Here is a 17,802-nt window from a genome sequence, read left to right as displayed (position 1 = left end):
AACATGCTTGCTTCATCCATTTCATTATCTATATTTGTTGTTCTATATTTTTACGTATGCATGAATAAAATAGTCCAGTATAGCTTGTTCCCAGTAACTATGTAGTTTTATTTTCCTGAGACGTTATCCTCAACTTCGAGGAGTTTAACTTATCATTTGACTTTATAAACTTAGCCAGCTCTGTAGATTTGAAGTCAAATGTTACATTTACTACACTGAACCGATGAGAAAGAAGCTCGGTAGCAGTTGGCCTTTTCTCTGGATTTATCTCGAAACAAGCATCAAGAAACCCTCGCCCAACTTGTGATATTAATGGTAATGTATCCTCAGGAATTGGTGGTGCCGATTTGGACTTCCCAATTTTGAACATTGCAGCGACAACCTCTAAGTTAGACCATGGGCGCTTACCAGCAAACATTTCTAGAACAATGCATCCCAAAGACCATATATCGACTTTAGCACTGTAACCTTGCTTTGTGTCAACCATTTCAGGAGCCATCCAGAAGACTGTTCCTCGCATGGTCATGTCCGAATTAGAATATATGTCCTTTGATTTTCTGGAAATACCGAAGTCACTAATTTTGCAGATGCCATCTTGATCCAAAAGTAAATTGTCTGCCTTCATATCTCTATGAAGAATACCTTTCGAATGCAAGTACGCCAGTCCCTTCAGCACTTGTGTTGTCAAGTGCTTGATTAACGGTTCATCGAACCTTCCGTACATCCTAATCAACGATCCGACGGAGCCCCCAGCAACATACTCCAAGAACAAACTGTAAATGTTATCCTTATTTTCAAAACCTAAATATTGAACAATATTAAGATGGTCCAAATCTTTTAAAGTGGATACTTCGGATCTTAACGCTTCCACGGTACTTAAGATAGCTTCATTTTGTGAGCTATACTTGGGGACTTCAACTTGTTTAACGGCCATCATCTCACCTGTAGTAACGTTTAAACATAAATAAACGGCACCAAAAGATCCTTTTCCTATCATTTCACCCTTCATCCAAGCAAACTCCTTGTATTCACCTTTTGAATTTTTGGCTTTATTAATTGAAACCATATGGTTCTCGGTCACTTCGACCATTCTTGTACCCCACATTTTAGTGTTTTGCCTTTTCAATTTTACTGAATTTTTTCTTGCTAGACTGGCTTCATGAGCGATGGTTCTTATTGTCTTTGTTCTTTTAGGTGTTTTGGTTTGATTTAATGATTTCTTTTTACTACCAAGTCCATCCTGCATGAGCTCAAATGCGCTATCTGGTGGGATGGGACGAGAGGGAGTACTTGGCTCAACCCTTGAAGAGATCATATTTTTTGGTGAAAGTAGACTGTCTAAAGATTTTGGCGATGTTGGCGAAGCAATTCCTTCAGTAATAGGCTTATCTAAATTTGCCCTCGGGAAGAACTTTTCTAAATTTTGATAAACGACTTCTGGAGATGGTCTAAAGGTCATCTTTCTCTCGACTTTGTCTTGCTTTTCAGAATCGTAGAATATTTCGTCAGAATGCGTAGAGATATTATCACTTTTATCATCCTTTTTACTTTCACTATTAGCATCGGGTCCTATTTTTTTTTTGGACCAGATAATATCATCGGATGAACTAGAATCATTACAATCACTGTCATCATTCTCAGATAACGATGGGGCGTCTGCAAATGTTATATCATTTTCTTCAAATATATCGGCTGCAGATGTTGATGAAACTACCCTTTTTGAGTTTCCTCTTTTTAATAATGGAGAAGGAGAATAAAAAATTGAGTTTGTAGTCGATACAGTTGAATTTGAACGATTCACCTTCTGTTTCATTTTCAAAGATTGCAATGTACTAGTAGAATCCTGATCTGTTTTCAATCTACGCATAGCATCGTTTGCACCCTTATAAGGCTGTGGTATTAAAACATGTGTTGAGGCTGGAGTATATGAGGAAGTAAGTGAATCAGGTGATGAACTACTGGCTTCTACAGGAGAGGATAGTAATTGTGGTGGCAGTGGTTTGGATCTTTTGCTCTTTAGAAATTTTTTGTTTGACCTCATTAGGCGGATCTGGTTATTCTGTTTAGAAGTAGATAGTGTCCTTTGAGGTGAAGAATTAGTAGGAGGTTTGGGGGCTTCTCTTTTGGGTGCCAATTCCGGTTTTGTGTAAGGCGATTCTCTTCGATGATTAAAATCAATTTCTGTCCCCTCGTCCTTTCTTAGTACTTGAAAACTACCTTTGCTTTCACTTTCTGTTATAGGTGTCGGAATGTTGAGTCTATTTGCTTTGTCTAGTAAATTATGTTCTAATTTGGGACTTGTTTTAATCACCATTCTGGGTGGATTGTCCTCATGCGAATGAACTTCTTTAATATTCCAATAATTAAGCTCTTCATTTGCATTACTATTGGAAACCCTATCATAGTAATAACTCGGAGTTTGTGGGTATCTGCGCCCACTCCCTGACGTACGTTCATCAAATGATGTAATGTCAGAGGAAGAAGTGACGATGGAAACATCATCAGTTGATGCTATCAAACTACTTGTCCCAGACCTCATTGAACTTTTACTTTTTACTGATTTCAAAGGAACATTGTTCTCTAAGGCTGAAGTGATAGGTTTCGATTTCTGTTGATGTTTCATTTGGTCTTTAATATAAATTTTTTCAGAAGTGTTCAAAAATAAGCTTTTCCTCAGAAATTCCAAAGTATCATCTGGAATGGCTGCTCCGATGTCACAATCAAAGTCTGTCATATGCAATGTGACATTTTTGTGATTGATTCCTAATTTGGCGAGGATGGATTCCTTGAAATTGAATAAGCTTGTCACATTTTTCAGATTCACTGGAACAAAGTTAACATTATCTTTCGTGACCATTATATACTTATTTTCACTGGCAGATAACGTTCTCTTTTTCATAGGATAAAATTTGGGTTCTAATAAAAAGTTTTTTACGTTGTATTTTTGGTTAGTTGCCGCAGGTGAAATAATCTTTACCGAATTACTAGAATCGGGATGTATTTCCTGAAAAGATGCCATTGTTGAAGGAATCATAGGTATATCTTCCGTATTCATGACTTCTGAATTTCTGTGCACAATTTCAGGTATTAGTGGTGGAGATGAAGATGGTGATGGCACAGTTAAATCCCCGGTTTGTATGGTTAAAGTAGTATTACTGGAGTTTGATTTCAGGGAAGGAGTTGCTTGGGAAGTTACATGGGCTGTATTGGGACTAGGGACTGCTATTTGGCTTCTCCTTTTGAATTTATTCCATAAATTACTTTTGTCATCTGAATTAGGTAGGGAAGATTGTTTTAAAGGTGAAGAAACATTAGTTTCATAATGTTTACTTTTCCCTTTAGCTAAATTTTCACTAGAAAGACTCCGACCTTGTGGGTTAGGCTTGGCCAAGGGTTCCTCACCTGTTCCATTACCGAAAAGTGAGTTTAATAATGACGACTCAGATGAGCTACTTTTATGATGTCTTCTAAAAATGCTAGGGTATGAAGGAGATGCTGGTGGGCTAGCTGATCTGGTAAGTGGAGTATTAGATTCAATAATTGAGTGTGGCCGAGATGGTATGCTCAACTTGATGTTTGAATTTGATTTTGCTGAGGAAGCGTTACTCGATGATGATCCTCTTAGAGATATAAAGCTTCTCCTGTATAAAGAACTTGCGCTTTTAGTCTTTTGATGTGTTTGGTTAGAATGTAAAAAATTCTTTTCCTCCGTCTTAGAAGGACCTGATTTTATTGGGCTTAGGGCAGATTCTGAAGTTGACCTTGAATTTGAAATATCTTCTTGAGATTTGCTATTTTTCAGTTTTGATTTGATCGATTCACTGGAAGATCTGGAACCCTTCACTTTGCTCGCGCTCTTCTGACGGATATGGCTATTTGTCACATTCTTCGTCATTGTTTTTTTTAATAATTGTTGAAACCTGGTGTATGAAGCAGTTTTCGTCTGTGGTAAATACTTTTCATAAACGGCAAAATTATCGTATGCAAGCAGTTTAATAAATCTATGACCATAAAGTTGATGCTTTTTGAAAAATAGTATCCATGATTCTGGGAAATCATGAAACTTAAACCACGAAGTAACGCGATGCATTGTCCATTCATCAGGGTCGGTGGGATCCCACGATAGAATCAGTTTATCAAACGATAAACTATTCAGACTGTTACTCCCAGACGATTTCCTCGAATCGGAAAGGCTTCCAGGTCCATTTTCATTTTTTTGCAAAGTGTTTGTAAGGCTCGTTGGAGTCTCAAGAGTTGTGGCAGATACATGGTCATCTGTGGTCCAATTAAATGATTGTTCAGTAGCTGGTATGTTCTCGTGAAATTGAGAGGTAGTAGAGTTGGGAGTTAGGTTGGGAAATTGACTCCTGATATCATCATAAATACTTCTTCGGGACGTTATACGAGGACTTTTGCTTGAACTTTTGCTTGATCCAATCGAATTAGTCGGCTGATGGCCGAATTTGAGAGATGAGTTTGAATCAGACCTAGAGTGCGTGTGAGTTGTTCCCGCTATTTTCCTCAAAAAAGGCATTTTAACGTAGAGTCGAACTCTTGTGATGTCCTACTTTTCGTCTTATAATAATGGCCACCCCTCTGACTTCTTTTTTTTTGGTGAATTGATCGGTTAGTACAATCAGATGCTTACTCAATAATGCTATTCAAACTTCGAATCAGAAAAGTAAAAGCGCGTCGCTCTAGAATTGAATGGGTTCGGGTAAAAGAGATGGGCATTAATTCTTAATGTTATTTACATGATTTTATACGTATGGATATGTGAGTATATATCTAAACTTCAGCTTACACTCAGTTCTGATATCCTTAAAATTGTTAAATCACCTTTGCTGTTGGCATGACGAATTCGTCTATTCCTTCTCTTCGTCACCTCCCTCGTCTGGAAAGCCCTCTTCGTCTTCCCAACAACAGTCGCTTTCAAAGTGTACAGAGAACTATTAATCGGATAACCAACTAGCTTGTAGTTTCGGGATCCTAAAGTTGTTACATCGGTCATATTTAATATATCGCCCACTTCTGCTTGTTTCAATTTGAATGGAAGAATAACCCTATCACCCTCGGTTACTAAATATGGACGATTATGAATCTTGAATACTGCATATAACTCATTTGATAATTTTAGTGGCGTTGTGTCCAGTTTATTGGCCTTAGTCTCCGTATTACCCATATTTGAGGTTGTAGCTAAAGTTCTGAATGGATTACAAATATAAGGCCTACAAGTAGGTACAATTCTGGCCACGGGCCATATGTACTTCAATTTTAGCATGGGTGTTGGAGGAGTACTCTTAAAACTGTCTCAGCGCGATTGTTGGACAGGCTTTGGAGGTCAATTTTAGTTTTACATTGGTCACTTTTCAAAAGCTCTTTAATAGGGCTATTTTTCGCAAAATTGTAGAAACTGAAATCCGTGCACCACTATTTATTGAAGATAATAATCAAGTACTTTATGACAACATCAAAAGCAGGTCTCATTCTTATCAACATACTATATAAGGTGTCTATCTAAGGCATTTAAATTAGTTTCTTTCCAAATGAGGATCTCAGACTTTTCATGACCTTCTTTCTTTGTGCCACCATGTGTAAGAAAAGCATTGGGAAGCCTGGGATATAAGCGAGCATCGCAGTCACCAATAGTCTCTTGTAAAGCAAAGAATACTGTGCTTCTGCAGCGTTTAAAGCACAGTAAATAATGATTAGCTCACTGGCAACTCCGGTAGGGTACAAAATCCAGAATAAATTATATCTCAATACAACTAAGATCTTTGGTGCGCCATTCTCAAACACCAACGTGAAAAAATAATATAGGTACCTGACGATCTCAGTTATAGACCATGCTAATAATAATGTTATGTAAATGATTGATTGAACACCACTTGTGTTAGGCAACAATTGGAAGATGCCAAGGACAACTAGTAATCTTGACGACACTTGAGCAACAGTGGTCAGCAATGGAGAGCGCACAATTCCCAATAACGAGTTCACAATCTCGATAATAGCACCGCATTGAACACTGGTAGCAATGTTCTTTGTTTGGTAGAAGAATGCTGGCTGACCAATTTTTGGGTACTGAGAAATGACCAGGTAGAGCAAATAGGACCAACCAACAGCAGAAAACAAATTATAGAGAGGCAAAAAGGATAATGGAGGTGAAGTTTTTTTTGACATATTATAAAGTTCTTTAGGCGTTGATTTTTTTACTTGCACAATGATAAAGTCGTACTCTCTTGAGGATCTCATCTTTCAATTTTATATAAATTCAACGGAATTCGAAGAAACTACACGAAAAAGAAAAACAGGATTTTTTTTGTTTTTGAGAACCGATGATCGGAGCTCGTCAACGTTCAATGGAACAATTGAAGAAGAGATCTAAACTGTATGCGTAGTTTAAACAGTTGTGAATTAAAAAAATATATATGTAATTGTATGACTATTTTTCCTATTATCATTATCATTATGATTATTAGAATTATTGATTAGTATTTCCTAGTCCCTGTAATGCTCTGAATTAAATTTTACAACACCCATTAGTCTTGCCTGCTCTTCTTCATCCCACGATATCTTGTCCTTACTTTTAGACCTACATAATGCATATGCATTAGAAGCAGTATAATCTAAATTGTCTTCATCTTCGCAATTCTCGTACTCTTCATCGCTGTCATCGCTCAATTCATCGTATTCTTCTATGTCATAGTCATTGCGATCTGTGTTCAATATTTCATCTTTTCGGCCGCCACATTGATCAATTGGACTATTGAGCTCGAATTGATGTTGAAATATAGGTGAGTCTACACCATTTTTGGATGGAGAAGCTCTTTTAGGTACAGAATTTAGTGGTGATGACTCCCAGCCGTCGCTAAGTTCCGTGCTTAGTTGAAATACACTTTCTTCTTCAGCATGAACAGTACCACTCGGTATTATTTCGGATTTGCATGCATCCGTAAAACTTCGTTTGAGTTTCAAGGGTATTTTATCATTACTATCTGCTTCATCTAGAGCTTTTTTGGTGGAATCAGGGACAGGATCGAAGTTTAGCCTCGTTCTCGTACCATCTTCACTGACGTATTCGTAATATAACTGCGCTTGTTCACTTCCATCATTGGATGGGTCAGATTCTTTCCTTTTGATAGACGTATCATTACAATAGCTTTGAGGTTCATCTTCATCAAAGCTAGCATATTCTTCTCCTTGGTCATCGTCTCCTTGGTTTCGTACGTTGTCCATTTGCATTATATCATTAATATAGTCATCGACGGTGCTTACAGAATGCTTTCCCTTCTCGTATAGAGCGTCATCTTCTTCATCTTCCAATATTTCTCCATCTTCGGCGACGTCACCTAATATGGCATTGTATTTTTCCTTTAAATCCTCTAAAACATCCTCGGTATATTTAATCCATTTGTTCTCAAAGAAAGAGCTCATTACTTCAGTGTTCTCAAAGCTAATATTCATCTCTTCGATGTATGCAGTAAACTTGGTGACTTCTTCAGCAATTAGAGTTAGGTGGCCCATATATCCAAGCCTTGAGTTATGTGCCTCTTCATATTTAATACATTCTTTATTTCCGTTGATAATCATATCTGTCAAACGTATGTTGGTTAAGAGATCGCTTAAAAGGAATCTATTATAACCTACTTTCAGTGGACCATTGAAAATTTGTTGAACAACATCGTAGACTACGTTATGAAGAAAATTATTCCACTGGAAGTGGAAAAACATCTCCAGCATAGTATCAATCACCCTAGTATCCTGCAAAGCAATTTTCAGCTGATCGCCAATGTTTGGGGAGACTCGAAATTTCTTTTCCATATCAGAAGAATCTAGAATGACGTCTGAATATTGAGGTTCAAACGGATTTTCATTTCCTTCGTCTTCTGGATCGCCACTGTTAAAGTTAAGCATTGCACCATCTTTCTCTTCATCGTTCAATTTCTGGTTACCTTTATTGGTCTCTATTTGTAGAGAGTTTAGTTTATCAATAACTTCTTCCCCATCTATCGAAGTATCAGCGGATTCTACACGATTCGTATCTTCTTCCTCTTCATCAAGATTAGTCTCATTCTCATTCTCTTTTTCTTTGAATTCACTATAGTCGTTGGAATTCACGTTATTTTCCACATTGAAAATCCTCTCTCTTTCAACATCACGCTCTCTTACAATACTATAACCACTCGGTTCATTCAATAAAGTCATGTTGGAGCAGTGTAATAGTTCTGCAATAAGTTCGCAAATTTTGAACCTCTCGAACCCCAAAGGTTCAATCGTTCCATAGGATGTTCGCAAAAGCGGAATTTTCTTTTCAGTTAGTATTTTGTTAAATTCGGGCATACGTTCTGAAAACATTTTAACCAAATAGCCCAAATAAATTGGGTCTCTATCAGTCGGAGGATGGGATTTGATAGTAGTGTAATTCGTCTGTATAGCATCATAATCAGAGTTGTTTTTCCTTATCAATTCAATGATAATCCCAACACCATTATTCAGTGATGTGCCTCCCTTGAGCATTATATCCATAAGTTGTTCCATCATATCAGGAGAAACTAATTGTCTTGTTAATTCATTAGGCCCAATGCTAGAAGCGATTTCATTAGGACAGTTACCGCTAATGGTGACAAGAGCCTTTAGAAAATCGCCCGCTGCAGATTGCGTGGAAGAATCAAACATAGGATCAAGCAAATGAATTAACTTAGGAACCAAGTTCTGTCTCTTAAACAGTTTGACCACTCCGTTTGATATTTCTGGTTTATCTGTCGATATTACTTTCAAAAGAAAATCCATTAAGGGCGGATTGTCTATATGTGCCAAAAAATCGTCAACAATGTGTTTTTTTTTTAGTATGAATTCGATAATTCCATCCATATTCATATCCAAAAGACGTTCATTTATTTTCATAAAGTATGTCGACGCTTCTATTGACAATGGAGAAGGATGGTTAAGGATTGACCATAGCTTTGTCAGGAGTACCTCATTTTCAATCAAAGCAGACGATATAGGCCACACGTCGGCGGATAGTATTTCGGCCGCTATTCTGGCTCTTCGAATATCATCGTGCTCCTCTATTTCATGAGGTAGAGTTACCCTCGTATCCTCAGACGCACTATCCTTTTCCTCACTTTCTATTTCCTCTTCTTTGTCACTATGAATTTCATCTTTATTTTCAAAATTGCCATTAGTACTTTTTGCTCCTTTTTTATCATTTTCAAGATCCTCTGTTATGTCCTTGTCTTGAACATGTACTAAATTATTGCCTTCTGAAATAAATCTATCGATACCGGAGTCAAGTATAGTATTATTTCTGACGTAATCTATCAACCTGGACAAAACTTCAGGATATTTTAAGTATACTAGCAGTTTGAAGTTTGAGCACATTAGTTCTGTATATAACTCTTCATCATCTAAGAGTTCATCTAAAAGGTACAGATTTGGTTTATAAGCTTCGTATTCTTCTTCCGTGTTGGGCAGCTCACGATCCCCTTCATCCTCATCTGCTGATCTGAAAGAAGCGCTTTCCAAACTTTCGTCTGTGCTACTAGTGTCAGTTTTTCCCTTTGTTTCCGCAGTTATATGCTCATCATCAATCTTAATGAAAGCTCTATTCAGCAATTTAGATAAGGAAGATTGTGAACTAAAGTCTTGTCCGAACTTCCAAAAAGACCCCGACATATTCTTTTCCTAACTAACAAATGGGCAGAACGATAAAATGCCACTATTCTTAAAAATTAACTAAAATAAACTTCTTGGAAATCTTTAATCAACTAAAATTAGAATATATTATCTCCGGCTAAGGATATTTAAAAATCTTTGATGAAGTATGTCTTGATGACCCTTTCTTGATCGCTCTAGTTAAACCACCCTTATCAACCGAATTTGGTGAGAATTTGAACCAAAATAGTTCCGTTCGATGAGTTCGAGCGATGCCCAAGCCTTTCTCATCCACTTCGGAGTGTTTTGGTGTTAGCCGTCAATCCCTCGCAAAAAAAATTTTCTTTCCTAATTCAAAACGGTAAACGTAATAAAAACGGTTACCCTCACTTTTGTTTCATTTAATGATTGCAGTTAAATGATAAGATTAGTAGCTTTCTATTCATCAAGATTGTTTTGCGTGACGTAGATCGCCTATCCACGCGAGCATGGTATCAATCATGATCATAATTTCATCCCCTACGGAGGGTTGAACAACTATCTTATTGCGCAGTACATGCATACCCAGCTCATTGCATAGTTTTCCTAGCAGCTGCAGGTTAAAAATTTGGCAATAATTATAATACCTACAATCATATGATATTTTCTTGACTAGTAAGCTTATCGTGGTATCCGTGTCCAGTAGTGTAACTTCTTGAAGGTTATCTGGTGGCTTTAGGTATACGTTTAGCAGGTGCTGGCAACTGACAGGGTCGAATCGGGCTACAATGCTTGTTCTTAGACAGGCTACAGCATCTTCCCAATGCCAGGTACGCAGCATGGTCAAGCCCAAAAGTTCCCACTCTAATCCGCTATGTTTTTCATCCTTGTTATTTAAGCTAATCTTGCTCAATTTCAGGTCTTCGTACAGATCTAAAAATAAATCATCTAGCCAACTCTCACAAAACCGTTTCTTCCGGGTTTCCATTGGTATGTGACCGTTTTCATCGGTAACATTGATAGAATTTTGATGAAATTCAGTTTCCATCATGAAAGCTTCTGTTCGAATGTTTAGTAGCCCATTCCAACCAATCTTGTTTACAATCTCCATTAATAATTCATATATTCTACCACTAAACCATCCTAACTGTTTGCCAATCGTGTTCCTTGCTATTAAATTTATGTTCTTGATATTCTTTACTTCTTGAGGTGAAACGTAGTTAATCAAATTCACGGATTGTGGACCACAGATAGGACCCAGTTTTACTGCAATATCATCCCAAATTTCTTTTATATAGCCCACTTTTGTTTCATTTATCATTGCAATTCTGCCAAAAGTTTGCTGTTTTAGTTCGTCCTCTTTCCAGTTTCTCAATGTTCCGCATAGGTTGGTAAATTCAGTTGAAGTTAAATCAAAATGTGGGCGACTGCCATTCAATGGTTTTTTATAATAGTTTGAGGCGAGAAATTTACTATACGCTGTATCCAGAAACTTATCTGACTTCCGCAAGTGAGGCATAGAATTTATTGCAAAGAGAGCTTTACCGTACTCCTCTTTTTTGATGTGACACTTAGCTAAGTTGTACCAAGATTCAAAACAATCCAAAGCTAGTTGAGTTGAAGTATTAGAGACGTCTGATGCTAGTTCGTAATCTTCTCTGTTCAACAGAAATCTTGCTTGGATGTTCAATAGGTCACTAATGCAATTCATTAGCTGTGCCGAATCAGAATTGCGAGACGGTAAACCATTTAGCAATGATAAAAGCGGGTCTAATGTCTTATTTAAAACGGTTATCATTTCCAGCTCCTTTGTTTGTGTGTGATCTAAAACTATAATCATAGCCATCTTATAATATAAATTGTGGATTGGATCATTCTTGGTAAGCTCCTTTAGATAGTCCACGGTAAAATCTACTAGTCCCGGTGTGATTGCAATAAAACTTCTTAAACTATACATTAAATAGTTATTGACAATGGTACTTTGCATACTTTTGGTGGAGTCCCATCCGCAGTCCAGTGACCTTGGTAAGAACTGGCATAGTAATTTTATAATCATCTTACAAGTAGATACGGTATCTTTTGCAACATAAAATGGGCATTCTAATAAGCCGGGTGGTTTTAACTCTGGATTAGTGTTTGTAATAATTGCTCTAATGACGGAGCTTACAAACGTTTCTTTCCACATTTTGTCTGTCATGGTCAGATCGGTAGTTTCCTTGTTACAGTCAATTGCCATCGTCTGGAAAGTACCATCAGCATCATATCTAATACGAATGTCCAAGTTACTGAAAAAATTAAAACAGCAGTAAGTGGATATGATGTCATTCGATATATTTTTGGAAATTCGTTGATTGGATCTTAACGCTTTAAGGAACTCTACGGGTACTGAAGGACTGGAAACTTCAACTCCTGTAACATAGAAATATTCACCAAATTCTTCTTTGTCATGTTTGTTCGAATAAGACATGTGAACTATCTCAATGGGACCCAATCCAGCATTACCAGAACAAATGAGATCCTTGATTAAATGTGTTCTGTTATGCAGACACTCACCAAACTTCTTTTCCAAAATTCGTGGACAGCTATGAAATATGTTTTGATTAAGGAATTGACCAGCTTTATTTGCTGAAGGTAAGTCTTCGGATGTATAGTAGCCATCAGGTGCTTCATTTGGCTTTTGTGTTTCAGATGGCCAAAACAAATTCATGAGAGGGGCAGATGTAACCTGTTCTTTTCACTAACCACTTAAAAAGGTATTCACTCTTCAAACGAACGAGACCGAGGTGATGAATTGTTATAGTTATCTATTTCTTTCGAGCCTTGGTCACTTTTCCTAAATTGTTCAAAAGCTATTTTTACTGGGAATCCGCAAAGTTCAATTTGGTTCCGATTTTTCAAGCCCATACAAAATAATCTCCAACATTACAAAAAGACTCTTATTTGAAAGTACTTATATCTTACATACTGAAGTAAAGATGCGTTATCATTCGGGATATTGGGTGAATTATTCTCCGAAAATTAACACCAAGTGAATACTGGGGTAGAATTAATTATTTGTAACCGCTCTGCTATCACTGTTTTGTTAGCGAACGGATGAAGAGTGGAATCATAGTATACAGGATTACTATCATTTTGGACATGCACATGGAAAGGAATCGTACTTGGTGTGCTGGGAAGTATCATTGGTGAAGTGGAGTATGATCCAATAGGTTCGTCTATGGCGTTTCTGAAAATAGAGACGGGTGGTGGGCAACAGGGAACTTGCATCTTCTCATCTATTACCTGGCATCTTGTTCTTCTAACTAGCTCTAATGGGCCTTGTCGGGGGTCTTTCAAAGTTTCGACAACATTGAACGCTTGCCCCTTCAATACTGCCCATTGCTTTTTCCACATACGGACGCTAAAATCTTGGTCTCTGCTAAATAGTGCCAAGAATTCTTGGTACGACTCTTCCCACCAATTAGTGCTTGTCAATATCGGTAGAAAGTGAGATCGTATTTGCTCAGAAAATGGTTTGGCCAGTAGTTGCAAAGGCAGATATAACCAGCCGTATGGGTATAAACGCCACTCATCGGGATGCTTCCAGGGGAAAGACAAACCATTATCGATGGCGGCTAACTTAAGCTTCCACTTGTTGTTTGGAAGTTTGATTGGTTTCACCATCCAATTGTCTAGGCCTCTATCTGTGTTTCTCATTACATAATCCAGAATGATCAGTTTCTCTAGCTCTAATCTGAACTGATTTAAAGTGGTTTCTGTCCACTCAAATTCCATATTTTCTTCGGATTCAGTCGAAATCGGGGATGAGTTTATTTGCTTTGGCGGCTCTATGTCTTCCATAAAACTTCTAGTTACCTCTGGCTTGTGATTGCTATCTTCGCCAGATTTCTTATTATGAAACGAATGTTTGACATCCGAATACATTCCCGGTAATGGGTATTTGTGAAAGAACTCATCTGCGTTTATGTAGTCTTTTAGAAAAAGTTGGAATGAACCCAATTTCTTCTGTTTCTTCTTTTGCAGATTGTATCCTAGTACCCATTTTTTTCTATTATCGTAAAAATTAAAAGACTCTATAGATGCAGTATCTGTATAGGGCACCAGGTGCGTTTCGAGTCGCCTATCCAACAAACTAGCCGCACTTTCACAGATGTACCCGAGATTCGGTATTAAACAACTTCTGCCAAACAAGCATGGGAAAAATGTACGGTGAGCCCATTTAGTCCATTTTGGAGAAAACGGACCATATGGTTCCTCATCCTTGGGTTTGAAGACACCTACCGGTACGTTTTCGTGGGCCGGTGTTCCATACACAAAATATGATCCACTTGAGCCAGCTTGGATCCTCTCCAATTCGCGTCCACAAGTCTCCATGGCCTCAATGCAGTCAGAGACTAAATGTTCGAAGTTGTCTCTCTCCACCTGTTCTTCTTTTCTTCGGAGTTGCTCATACGCCATGTCCTTGGTTGGATACGCATGCAAAGAACGAAATACTGAATATTGGATCTCGTAACGACTTCCGTCGTCCTCCTGTCCTGAGGTTTTGTCTTCTGCATTGCGAAGAAATCCAACGGGAGGATTACACTCTGAAGCTTGACCAGGTCGCAAGCTCTCGGGCAGCACATTAGCCAGAAGTCGAGAGGACGGACTGAAAGATTGAGGGTCTCCCGGTATTTCTGAGTTGTGAGTATTCAAACTGACCCCTGGAGACGCGTGCGTTATCGGGTTCTTGTTTTCATAATGATCTTGCTCATCACGGTATTGCAACCAATCGTAGCTGTTTACTGCCACCGTTTGGTGGCCATTTAGAGTACGGTCATGCTGGTATGCTTCGTCACTCATACTTCAGCCAGGTTCTTATACGCTTCTACTATACTCTCTATCTAATCCTACACATGAACTTTTACAGGGTTCTCTTTAATCACCTCTTTTGTCTAATCTAAGAAATCCTAGGGATTTTATCGGTCAAAAGGGAAATCAATGCGAGGGATAGTAATGACGATCAGAAAAAAACTTTGTGTAGTAATCAAGGTTGCTTCACAGTATGACAAGATTCTGATCGACAAAAGAGCTTATATTTATGTTTGTGTGATTTCGAAGCACAGTTTTGCCACTACGTAGGTACCCTCATAGTTATATTAGAGTAGTTTGACATATGCTTGTAAGCTTTCTGCCAATATAACACACAGTGGCACCTTCCCTCCTTGTTGCTGTTCTTTCATAGCCACAGCTAAACTCCTTCAACAACCCTCTTCAAATCCACTTATCGAAACGCAAGCGCAATTGATGCTTGTTAAACCATACTAAAAACTCCTTTGCCCAATAATGATTGCTATTAGTCAGCATCGCGCGCACGTGACTGCAACTGTGGCTGGATACCTTCTCGTCCTCCCCGGTTTTTCAGTGAGCCGACTTTACTACAATCCTTTTTCCATTTTTCATTCGCAGAAAAACCTGCATTTTGCTAAATGACATGCCCTGTGCCTCCCTTGACAATGGGCATGTTTCTTGTTTATAAACGGCGGCTTGCTGAGCGTTAAAGCTCGTTCTTGCCTCTTGACCCTTCAGCGGACGGTTATATCAAAACGTTGCGCTGGAGTTGTTGGCTTTTTCCACCTGTTCTCGAATCACTTGTAAGAAACAGAAAAAAATTGATTAAATAGTTTAAGGCTAAATTTCAGAGTTTATCTTCTCTTGTTAAGGTATAAGGCTGGTTTGCGGGATTAAAAATACAAACTTAGAAGAAGAAGATGGGACTGTTAGCCTTGGGCACGCCTTTGCCGTGGTTTGAGTCCAGAACGTATAATGAACACATCAGGGATGAAGGGATTGAGCAGCTGTTGTACATTTTTCAAGCCGCTGGTAAAAGAGACAACGATCCTCTTTATTGGGGAGACGAACTTGAGTACATGGTTGTGGAATTCGATGACAAGGATAAAAATTCTATGCTCGACGTTTGCCATGACAAAATTCTTACTGAGCTTAACATGGAAGACCTTCCTCTCTGTGAGGCTAATGATGTGAGCTTTCACCCCGAATATGGGCGCTACATGTTAGAGGCCACACCAGCTTCGCCCTATTTGAATTATGTCGGCAGTTATGTCGAAGTGAACATGCAACAAAGACGTGCCATAGCAGAGTACAAGCTGTCTGAGTATGCGAGACAAGATAACAAAAACAAGGTACATGTCGGTGCTAGATCGGTGCCTTTGACGCTAACTGTCTTTCCTAGAATGGGGTGTCCCAACTTCATCAATATCAAGGGTCCATGGAACCATAAAAATGCGGCTTCTAGGTCCCTGTTCTTACCGGATGATGTCATAAATAGGCATGTCAGGTTTCCCAACTTGACAGCATCCATCAGAACCAGACGTGGTGAGAAGGTCTGCATGAATGTCCCAATGTATAAAGATAAAGCTACTCCGGAAACAGATGATTCTATCTATGATCGAGATTGGTTTTTACCGGAAGACAAAGAGGCCAGATTGGCTTCCAAGCCAGGATTCATTTATATGGATTCTATGGGTTTTGGAATGGGTTGTTCTTGTTTACAGGTAACCTTCCAAGCACCTAATATTAACAAGGCTCGTTACCTGTACGACTCATTGGTAAATTTCGCACCGGTAATGCTGGCCTTCTCTGCGGCTGCACCAGCTTTTAAGGGTTGGTTAGCTGACCAAGATGTTCGTTGGAATGTAATTTCTGGTGCGGTCGATGATCGTACTCCGAAGGAAAGGGGTGTCGAACCATTACTGCCCAAATACAACAAAAACGGATTTGGAGGAATCGCGAGAGACGCTCAAGATAAGGTCGTTGAAATACCCAAATCAAGATATAGTTCAGTGGATCTTTTCTTGGGTGGATCAAGATTCTTTAATAGAACTTATAACGACACAAATGTACCTGTCAATGAGAAAGTACTAGGAAAGTTACTCGAGAATGATAAAGCGCCTCTTGATTATGATCTGGCTAAACATTTCGCGCATCTCTACATTAGAGATCCAGTATCTACATTTGAAGAACTATTAAACCAAGACAACAGGACATCTTCGAACCATTTTGAAAACATTCAAAGCACAAATTGGCAAACCTTACGTTTCAAGCCTCCTACCCAACAAGCAACCCCAGATAAAAAGGATTCTCCTGGTTGGAGAGTTGAATTTAGACCATTTGAGGTCCAACTATTAGACTTTGAGAACGCCGCGTACTCCGTGCTCATATACTTGATTGTCGATAGTATTTTGACGTTTTCTGATGATATCAACGCATATGTTCATATGTCTAAAGTATGGGAGAATATGAAGACAGCCCATCAGAGAGACTCTATTTTGACGGGAAAATTTCACTGGAAGAAATCATTCCATGGTGATACTGACGTGGAAACTGAAGAGTATTCTATGAATCAAATCTTTCATAATCCAGAAAATGGTATTTTCCCTCAATTTATCACGCCGATCCTATGTCAGAAAGGATTTGTAGCCAAAGATTGGAAAGAATTACAACACTCTACACAGCATAAAAGATTATATTATTATTTAAAGCTTATTTCTGATAGAGCAAGCGGTGAATTACCAACAACAGCAAAATTTTTTAGAGAATTTGTACTGCAACATCCAGATTACAAACATGATTCAAAAATTTCTAAATTAATTAATTATGAATTGCTTTCTACGTGTGATAGACTTACCCATTTAGACGACTCGAGAGGTGAATTAACGTCCTTTTTAGGAGCTGAAATTGCAGAATATATAAAGAATAATAAACCATCGATAGAAAGTAAGTTTTGAATTTCTTTTACTCTAATAGTAAGGGAAATTTATATCATCCATTCGGGGACGCAAGGATTGATAAAAGCGACGACCAACTATTATACTTTCATTTTTATTGTTATTCAGTTTATATTAATTCAAGTGATTCTAAGGCCATTTCTGCACGAATTTATGTCAGCGTGCTATTTATTGTTTGTTATTTAGCAAAAATAAAGATCAAAGAGCCTTTTAATACAAATGCTCTTAGACTTTTGAATCACCAGATAATCTATATTAACACTTTCATATAGTGTTACGTGGCAAAAATTCTTCCCCGCCAGGACTCGAACCTGGAATCTCCTGGTTCGTAGCCAGACGCCGTGACCATTGGGCCACGAGGAATAAGAATTTAAAATAAATG

General features: G+C 38.2%; 7 protein-coding genes and 1 non-coding gene across 8 annotated transcripts; 1 reads left to right on the top strand and 7 right to left on the bottom strand.

Moving 5' to 3' along the window:
* Positions 1–97: 97 nt before the first annotated feature.
* On the bottom strand, positions 98–4,534 carry BCK1 (mitogen-activated protein kinase kinase kinase BCK1; the record flags this gene model as incomplete). The annotated part of the gene is made up of 1 exon (XM_056223431.1): positions 98–4,534. The coding sequence occupies one exon, from the start codon at positions 4,532–4,534 to the stop codon at positions 98–100; it is 4,437 nt and encodes a 1,478-aa protein (XP_056077450.1).
* Positions 4,535–4,795: 261 nt separating this feature from the next.
* Positions 4,796–5,281, bottom strand: MRPL49 (mitochondrial 54S ribosomal protein bL21m; the record flags this gene model as incomplete). The annotated part of the gene is made up of 1 exon (XM_056223429.1): positions 4,796–5,281. One exon carries the CDS (start codon positions 5,279–5,281, stop codon positions 4,796–4,798), a length of 486 nt encoding a protein of 161 aa, XP_056077449.1.
* A 245-nt stretch (positions 5,282–5,526) lies between these two features.
* Positions 5,527–6,180, bottom strand: PHS1 (enoyl-CoA hydratase PHS1; the record flags this gene model as incomplete). The annotated part of the gene is made up of 1 exon (XM_056223428.1): positions 5,527–6,180. One exon carries the CDS (start codon positions 6,178–6,180, stop codon positions 5,527–5,529), a length of 654 nt encoding a protein of 217 aa, XP_056077448.1.
* A 318-nt stretch (positions 6,181–6,498) lies between these two features.
* On the bottom strand, positions 6,499–9,675 carry SAP185 (Sap185p; the record flags this gene model as incomplete). The annotated part of the gene is made up of 1 exon (XM_056223427.1): positions 6,499–9,675. One exon carries the CDS (start codon positions 9,673–9,675, stop codon positions 6,499–6,501), a length of 3,177 nt encoding a protein of 1,058 aa, XP_056077447.1.
* Positions 9,676–10,099: 424 nt separating this feature from the next.
* Positions 10,100–12,340, bottom strand: CHS6 (Chs6p; the record flags this gene model as incomplete). The annotated part of the gene is made up of 1 exon (XM_056223426.1): positions 10,100–12,340. The coding sequence occupies one exon, from the start codon at positions 12,338–12,340 to the stop codon at positions 10,100–10,102; it is 2,241 nt and encodes a 746-aa protein (XP_056077446.1).
* Positions 12,341–12,651: 311 nt separating this feature from the next.
* Positions 12,652–14,475, bottom strand: LSB6 (1-phosphatidylinositol 4-kinase LSB6; the record flags this gene model as incomplete). The annotated part of the gene is made up of 1 exon (XM_056223425.1): positions 12,652–14,475. One exon carries the CDS (start codon positions 14,473–14,475, stop codon positions 12,652–12,654), a length of 1,824 nt encoding a protein of 607 aa, XP_056077445.1.
* A 908-nt stretch (positions 14,476–15,383) lies between these two features.
* Positions 15,384–17,420, top strand: GSH1 (glutamate--cysteine ligase; the record flags this gene model as incomplete). Its single annotated transcript, XM_056223424.1, has 1 exon — positions 15,384–17,420. The coding sequence occupies one exon, from the start codon at positions 15,384–15,386 to the stop codon at positions 17,418–17,420; it is 2,037 nt and encodes a 678-aa protein (XP_056077444.1).
* Positions 17,421–17,710: 290 nt separating this feature from the next.
* On the bottom strand, positions 17,711–17,783 carry Smki_10.trna5R. Its single transcript has one exon. It is a non-coding gene; the product is annotated as a tRNA-Arg (tRNA).
* Between the last annotated feature and the right edge of the window lie 19 nt (positions 17,784–17,802).

Source organism: Saccharomyces mikatae (assembly GCF_947241705.1).
Source record: "Saccharomyces mikatae IFO 1815 strain IFO1815 genome assembly, chromosome: 10".
NCBI lineage: Eukaryota > Fungi > Ascomycota > Saccharomycetes > Saccharomycetales > Saccharomycetaceae > Saccharomyces > Saccharomyces mikatae.
This window is presented reverse-complemented; position numbering and strand designations above follow the sequence as displayed.